Genomic DNA, 7,382 nt, shown 5'->3' with positions numbered 1-7,382 from the left:
TATAGAAATAAGAATATAGTGGTTCATACTTTAGCTAAGGAAGTTTAAGATTAGAAGAAGAAAATGTGTGGATAGAAGAAGTTCTGGATTTCATTGTAAATTGTTTGGAAAAAAGACAAACTTTGTATTGTTTGAAGCTGGATAAAGAAATACGGAGGTTTTATTTAAAAAAAAAAAAAAACAAGACACACGGACCAAAACGTAGCCGCCCCATTTTGACCGCTGGGCATACCGCCCAGCGTAAAAATTTTTTTTTTCTTTTTTTTTTCACATTTTTTTAACATATTTAAATATATTTAAAAAATAAAAAAATACACCAATACACTTAAAATTACTTCCTTAACCACTAAGTAAAAAAAAAAAAAAAATTTTTTTTGACTAACGGTCAAATGGAGGTGTCAAGTTGAGAAAGCAAAATAGACTTTCTCAAACCTAATAATCATATTAGCTTCTCCCAATATTCCTAGAATCCTTGGTCTGGAATTAACAAACAGATTAAAGAAAGTTAGATGCCCCACGGCCCCCACCCTTTTTTTTGACCAACTAATTTTCTCCGACACCTATACGCCAGACGCCCCACCTGTTTGTTCCACGTACTCAACGAACTTGCTCGAGTGTAAAGTTGTAAACAACACCAGCCGGTGCGGAGGAACTGTACACAGTCCAGACACAGTTACGCGAGTGCAAAAAGAAAGTTGGATGGCCATATTTACATCCTCTATATCCTTCGAATGTAGACACGTGGAGGAATTAGGTGAGGGGTTTGAACTACAGCTGCGAGGTGAAGTGAGTCCCAAAATGAAAAATGAGGGAATTGGACATGTCCAGGAACAAAGATATATATTCCCGCTCCCAGTCCCAGAAGAGCTCGGGTTCTTATTGCTGTATATTGCTGGTCACCATGGCCGTGGATGAGTTATACTCTGATCAACAACCTCTTCTTTCCAACGGAGGTCATGATAACGAGTACAAGATCAAGGAAACGCGCATCTTCTTATCATTGGCCAAATGGGTTCTCAAATTTACTATGTGGGTCGTGTTCGTTGCATGGGTTGCTCTCTTTTTTCTCGTTCCCACGGACTTCGGGACCGGCCTCTACGATGTCTGGGTCAGTGCTACCAGTGGAACTCTGTTCGGGGAGACAGGTGCTTGTTTAGTGTTTTTATAATTTTGTAATTTTTTATAAAATTACAAAATACAATTTTTAAAAAAAACAAAATATTTGCAATGACGTGGTAGCGACGGTAAGTTAAGATCTGTTTGAATAATGAGATAAAAATGAGTTATAAATGGGCGTTAACGTCTTCCCCGATTTTCATCCCATCCATGTCCATCTAAAGCACTAGAACCAAAAATCCCCATTATTGAGTTATAAAATTTCTTTTATGCTATTCGTTAAAGATTTCAACTTGAGAGAAGGGAACAGAAAAAAGGACTTCTGATTCTTATTAAAACAGAGTTAAACCAAAATGGGTATGAAACCGGTGGATTTAAAAGGAGAAGGGGGGAAAAACATAAAAAAGGAAATGTTTGCCCTTACACAGTGAACACATCTCCTTCTTTATAGTTGGATGAATTTATAGTTGAGGTTCGATGTGGAATGTAAAGGCAACAAAAGTGTTCTTATCTTTTATAAAAAATAACTACGTAAACAAATTATAAAAGGTTATGATTGCTCGTATGAATTCGAACTCACCATCACATTCAGGATTAGTGGCCTGAAGAGCTTGCCACGGTGTATTTTTCAGGGAGCGTCTTGCTGTTATACAGTGGCCCCATAATCATTATCGCCTTTCTTGCCGTTCCATATCTTCTCGTCTCTGGGGAAGAGCAACAGAAAGAACAACTACAAGAGTAAGTGATTCTTTTGCACTTGTACAAGTTCTTATTGTATTTGTGTTACTTACAGACCAGATTATTGGAACTGGGATAACCAAAAACAGAGGCATCGACCCAATATGTCTGTTTAAATTCTAATACTTCCAAAAACATAATCTATTACAGGAAAAGGCCTCCAAGATACCGACTGTGGACTTTTCCCGTTCTGGTGGATGGACCATTTGGGGTCGTTTCCGCTGCCGAATTGATTGGCATAGTCCTCTTTGTTATGTTTGTTCTCTGGGCTGTTTATGCCTATACGGTAGAGAACTTTGAAATTTTGCCTAGCTATGGTGACTTGACCCTCGAAGAAAAGAGGTAAGATATTATTTTTTGGGTTTTGTTGGGTATTAGTATGTATTAGAAGTGACATGATTTAACTAGGCAATATCAGGCGTGTTCCAAATAAATCTGATTTCCCCTATTTTTCAGGTTGTTTATGTTGCAAATGTCAGCATATACTTTTGGTTTGATTGCATTATCTTGCTTGGCTTTTCTCTTTCTCCCAATCGCGAGGGGGTCGATTCTCCTCCGCCTTGTGGATATACCTTTCGAGCATGCCACCAGATACCATGTTTGGTTGGGAAATCTCACAATGTTCCTCCTTACCCTTCATGGACTTTGCTACATGATTTTATGGGCGATACGGGGCATCATACCATCTGAAGTGAGTGCTCATACTGAATTATTTATTGCCTCTGCAGATAGAAACTGTGTTACAAATTTATCACTGTTTTTATGTGTATACATATTTCTCAAATTAATTTTATAGTCCTCTTACTTTTTAAACATTGTTGAGACAACTTTATGATGCTTCTGATAAAATACTAAGGTCCTATTTGGATTTAAAGCTGATCTCAACTCATCTCATCTAATCATTACAACTTTTCCAAATTTCTACACAAAATATAATAAACAATTCAATTTTTTCAAATCACAAGACAATGATAATATTAAAAAATAACATTCTAACAATATTTTATTCAACTTTCAACTTTTATTTCAACTCATTATCCAAACCTCATATGTACCAAGAAAAGACAAAAATTAGTGGTTATAGAGAAGACCAAAAGTAATTGTTATACCTTTTTCCAGCACCTATGACATTATCTCTATGAAAATACAAACAGATGCTCTTTTTATTTTTATTTTTACACTTCTTTATTCATTAAGTTCTTGTTATGGATATTTCGGATAATTATGTGGTACCCATGTCGCTTGAAACTTCAAGTTGTTTGAGAAGTTGGATAGAAATTCTATCATAGAATAGTATTTCACCACGTATTGTGGATTTTTAATTTTGGGTTAGATTCTATAGTAATTATTGTGTTTAAACATGCTAGTTCCTAAATTATAACTGAGTTTCTTCTTCCCTGTGCTTTTAACTTTGATCTAATCAGTCTTTTTCATTAGTTTTCCTTTTTTGTCCTTTTTAGTTATGTGCTTTCTACACTGGTTGACGAAGATTTGGTGGGGCTGACAGGATTTTTTTGTTTGCTTATAATAACTCATGCTCTTGGGATGCCAGACTGAACTATTTTTCTGCGTTTTACCCCACTAAGTAGTGAATGAAAAATTTTGACTTCAATAATTGAACTAGACAAAAAATAAAAAGACAAACTGACATCGAAATTTTTTTAATGAAATTCTCTTGTTTCTTCTTGTTATCTCTGTCTGACTTCTTATTATTCTTCCTTGAGAAATCGGAAGAAACATGGAAACAAAGAAAGTTCTCTTAAACAATTTTTTTTCTTAACTTTTTGGTTCATGCAGATAATTGAGTGGAAAAGTGATGGTGGAGCGAACCTTGCTGGGGTTATCTGCTATGTATTTGGTCTATTGATATGGGTGACAACACTTCCTCCTGTGAGGAAGCGATATTTTGAGCTTTTCTTCTATACACATCAACTCTACGTACTTTTTGTCATTTTCCTGGCTTTGCATATTGGTGATACGAATTTTAGCAAAGTTTTTGGGGGTATATTTCTGTTCATGCTTGATCGCTTTCTAAGGTTCTGCCAATCACGTACGACTGTCAACATAGTTTCGATGAAAAGCCTTCCGTGTGGAACAGTGAAATTGGTGCTTTCCAAACCTGGAAGTAAGATTAGTTCAACAATTTGTTGTTTTATTGTGTTCTGTTTTTGAGCAAAAATCTTAGAGCTTCCTCTTTGATTATGTAGACCTACGGTACAATGCCCTCAGTTTCATCTTCCTACGAGTGCGGGAAATATCTTGGCTGCAATGGCATCCTTTCAGTGTTTCATCAAGTCCATTGGATGGTAAGCATCATCTTTCTGTGCTCATAAAGGCTTTTGGTGACTGGACATCAATACTAAGTCGGAAAGTCTCAAATATCACTGAGGATTCTCAAATAGAGCTACCTTTACTACCTCGCGGTCAGATTATGGCTTCTGTTGAGGGGCCTTATGGCCATGAATCACCATACCACTTGATGTGAGTACTCTGTTCATCATATGCATGTGTGTGTGCAATCATAATGGATACCTTAGTAAATGGCTAATACATGTTCCTTTCTCTTGGTGGGTTCGCGGGGTTGGGGGAGGGTAATGATGATTCATCAGGACACCCGTATTTTTTTCATACCAACCATAATTTTAATGGAAAACTCAAACTGGCAGCACATTTATAGTTTGGGAAAGTTTGCTGTGGTTTCTGAATAGTAAGCTTGAATGTTATTGCCAGTATTCTATCCATTTTCTATCAGTGGATTTTACTAAATTATCCGTTACTTCTATTGAAAGATGTACTGTGCATTTTTTAACAGGTTAACAACTTTTGTCCTGTTAGGTATGAAAAGCTTGTACTGGTTGCAGGAGGTAGTGGGATCTCTCCATTTTTAGCTATATTGAGTGATATTCTCCATCGTACTAAGGATAAAAAAACTTGTGTACCAAGAAATGTTTTACTTGTTTGGGCTGTGAAGAGGTCGAATGAGCTATCTCTTTTTTCCTCTACTGGTGTGGAGTCAATCTGTTCATTTTTCTCTGATAAATTGAATATCGAAGTTCAAATGTATGTCACTAGAGAATCAGAGCCTTCATTGGTAAGTTAAAAGTCTCCTGTTTCTTATCTTATCTATGCTGTCATTTTTCACGATCAAGATCATCTCTTCAGTCTAGATTTGACTGTTGCTGATGCAGGAGGAGGGTAATATCTACAAGGCTACAAGCTCTTCTGTTTTCTCTATGGGAGGGGGTATTTCAGCCTTGGTTGGCACTGGAAATAAGATATGGGTTGGATGCTATGTTATTATATCTACAATTGGCTTCGTTATCTCTTTGAGTTTGTTAGACATCTGTTACATAAATCCCTTTAGTATATCATATTGGTGGTACAAAGGCCTTCTTTTTGTAGCATGCATGGTTGTCAGTGTTCTCATCTATGGTGGCATTGTGGTTGGTTTATGGCATCTTTGGGATAAAAGGACCTTAGTCAGGGAGGAAAGTCAGGAAGATGGGGTAAAGACTGACATGATGCGGCGTAATGAAGTATTCACAGAAAAGAACTTATACCAGGAAACTCTTGCTAGTTCATATCCAGTTCGGTATGGTTGCAGACCAGACTTCAAAGGTATGTTTCCAATTTTTTATGGCAGAAGGTAGCTATTATTATTTTAATAATAAATAGGTTTCAGGTCAAATATCAAGTAGGGTGGCCCCTTAGGGAGCGGGGCTTATTTATTCTAACAGACACATATTTCTCTGATACTTGAAAGCCAAGCTACCGATTAAAATGTCAGTAACATTAAATATCTTCTTCAGAATGGATGTCACATTCTATTGTATAAACTGCAAATACAATTATTTATTTCTGTAACGGCTAATGAGCTTGAGAAGTTAAAAAGAAAACTGTTCCGTATTGGCATGTTTGCATATATGGGTTTATGGTTTAAGGTTTAATCACAAAACTGACAAGGTTGTATTAGGAGAAATGAACAAGCTGAATTTCTTATTCTTTCATGGTCTAAACCAGATGCCTCCAGATTAAACAGCATTGAGGACAATGTCTATGTCATGCAAAATTTTTGGTACCTATAAAAAAAAAAAAAAAATTGGAGTAAATGTGAGAAGGAAATCAGGTAGGAAGAAAAATGAAGGAAGAATAGGGCAACTTGATTCATCAACTAATTAAGGTCTTTTAGTATTTGACTTTTTGTCGATACTATATTCACAGATATCACCTTACATCACAAGGTCATGCGCTTAACACTTCCTCTTAGCCCTGGGCATATATGGTTTCATGCTTATAGTGTTGAGAAGCTGATTTTACCTCGGTGGTTTGCAATATCAAAATTGCAAACTGTCACAGCATGCGTGACAATGTTTTCCTTTCTACAGTGTTCTTAATATTTGTTGAAATGGAAATTCCGCTTCAACAAATAGCAAGTTTGTTTGGTACTAGATTGCTGCTTTCTGAACATTTGGAATTTGTAAATCTTATGTCAAAACCCACATGGGCTTTCATCTGATTTACAAGGTACCGACTGTTTTCTTGACTCCATATTTATTTTTGCTTGCAGAAATTTTTGGATCAGTATCAGCTCGTTGGGGCTCTGTTGATGTGGGTGTCGTTGTGTGCGGTCCCCAAACTCTTCTCTCAAGTGTAGCTAAAGAGTGTAGGTCGCAGAATTTGGAAAGAAGAAACTATGATCCGATCTTCCACTTCAACAGCCATAGTTTCTATTTGTAGGGTTATAGTCAAGACTTTTCTCTTATCATATTTATAGGCTTGACACGCTTTGAATTTCTTGTACTTAAATGGCTTGCGTCTGCTGAAAACGATGATTGATATTCTGATATCGGACGAGTGGAAATTTCCTAATGCTAGGTTATCTCATCAATGTATACCCATAGTTTCCATCTTCCAGAGATGCATATACGTCAAGCGCTGATTATTCTATTACTTAGCAAATGATAATCCCTTATATACTGGATGAATCTATGAAGTCAGCCTTAGCATCGGAAGAATGGAAAAAAAAAAAAAAAAAAATCCCAAGCCGATCAACAGGAGTCCACTTGACACTAGATGTACATATGAGATAGTTAGGGGGCAACGGAATATTTTTAACGAATAGCATTGTTATGTTTATCAATCAAAGCGTTGGCGATGTGCACTACCATATGGGTTTAGGGTAATTGTAACACTCCCTTCCATTAGGTTAAAAATGTCATACTTATGTAAATAAAGTCAGAGACTTGTATAATTAAATACAAACATTGTTAATCTCATAAAAGAGTTGATAGAATAAACCATGTTTAAAACATAATCATAGCTTACCAAATCAATTAAACTGGAAAAGACAATCATAAAATAAAAGTTAACTAAAGTGTATCAGTTTGCTCCTCCTAAGTCTGGTCTGCCTGCTCACGCTCATCATCATCCTCACCTAAGTAGTTAAAAATATGAAATAAAATTAAAATGAGTCAATGACTTAGCAAGAAACCCCTCACAAGGTAAATATAATAAATATAAGACTTTTT

General features: G+C 36.1%; 1 protein-coding gene across 2 annotated transcripts; it reads left to right on the top strand.

Annotated features, from left to right (window-relative positions):
- Window positions 1-434: 434 nt before the first annotated feature.
- On the top strand, window positions 435-6,728 carry LOC121256524 (ferric reduction oxidase 7, chloroplastic-like). Of its 2 annotated transcripts, XM_041157360.1 has the most exons (9): window positions 435-1,145; window positions 1,749-1,854; window positions 2,005-2,196; window positions 2,311-2,545; window positions 3,652-3,979; window positions 4,062-4,335; window positions 4,690-4,945; window positions 5,043-5,472; window positions 6,422-6,728. In XM_041157360.1, exons 1-9 carry the CDS (start codon window positions 806-808, stop codon window positions 6,589-6,591), a joined length of 2,331 nt encoding a protein of 776 aa, XP_041013294.1. In that variant the 5' UTR covers window positions 435-805; the 3' UTR covers window positions 6,592-6,728. The 2 variants fall into 2 exon arrangements, with proteins under 2 accessions (XP_041013294.1, XP_041013295.1); XM_041157361.1 differs by lacking the exon at window positions 6,422-6,728 and having other exon boundaries at window positions 5,022-5,145.
- Window positions 6,729-7,382: the final 654 nt, after the last annotated feature.

Source organism: Juglans microcarpa x Juglans regia, chromosome 3D, assembly GCF_004785595.1.
Source record: "Juglans microcarpa x Juglans regia isolate MS1-56 chromosome 3D, Jm3101_v1.0, whole genome shotgun sequence".
NCBI lineage: Eukaryota > Viridiplantae > Streptophyta > Magnoliopsida > Fagales > Juglandaceae > Juglans > Juglans microcarpa x Juglans regia.
This window is presented reverse-complemented; position numbering and strand designations above follow the sequence as displayed.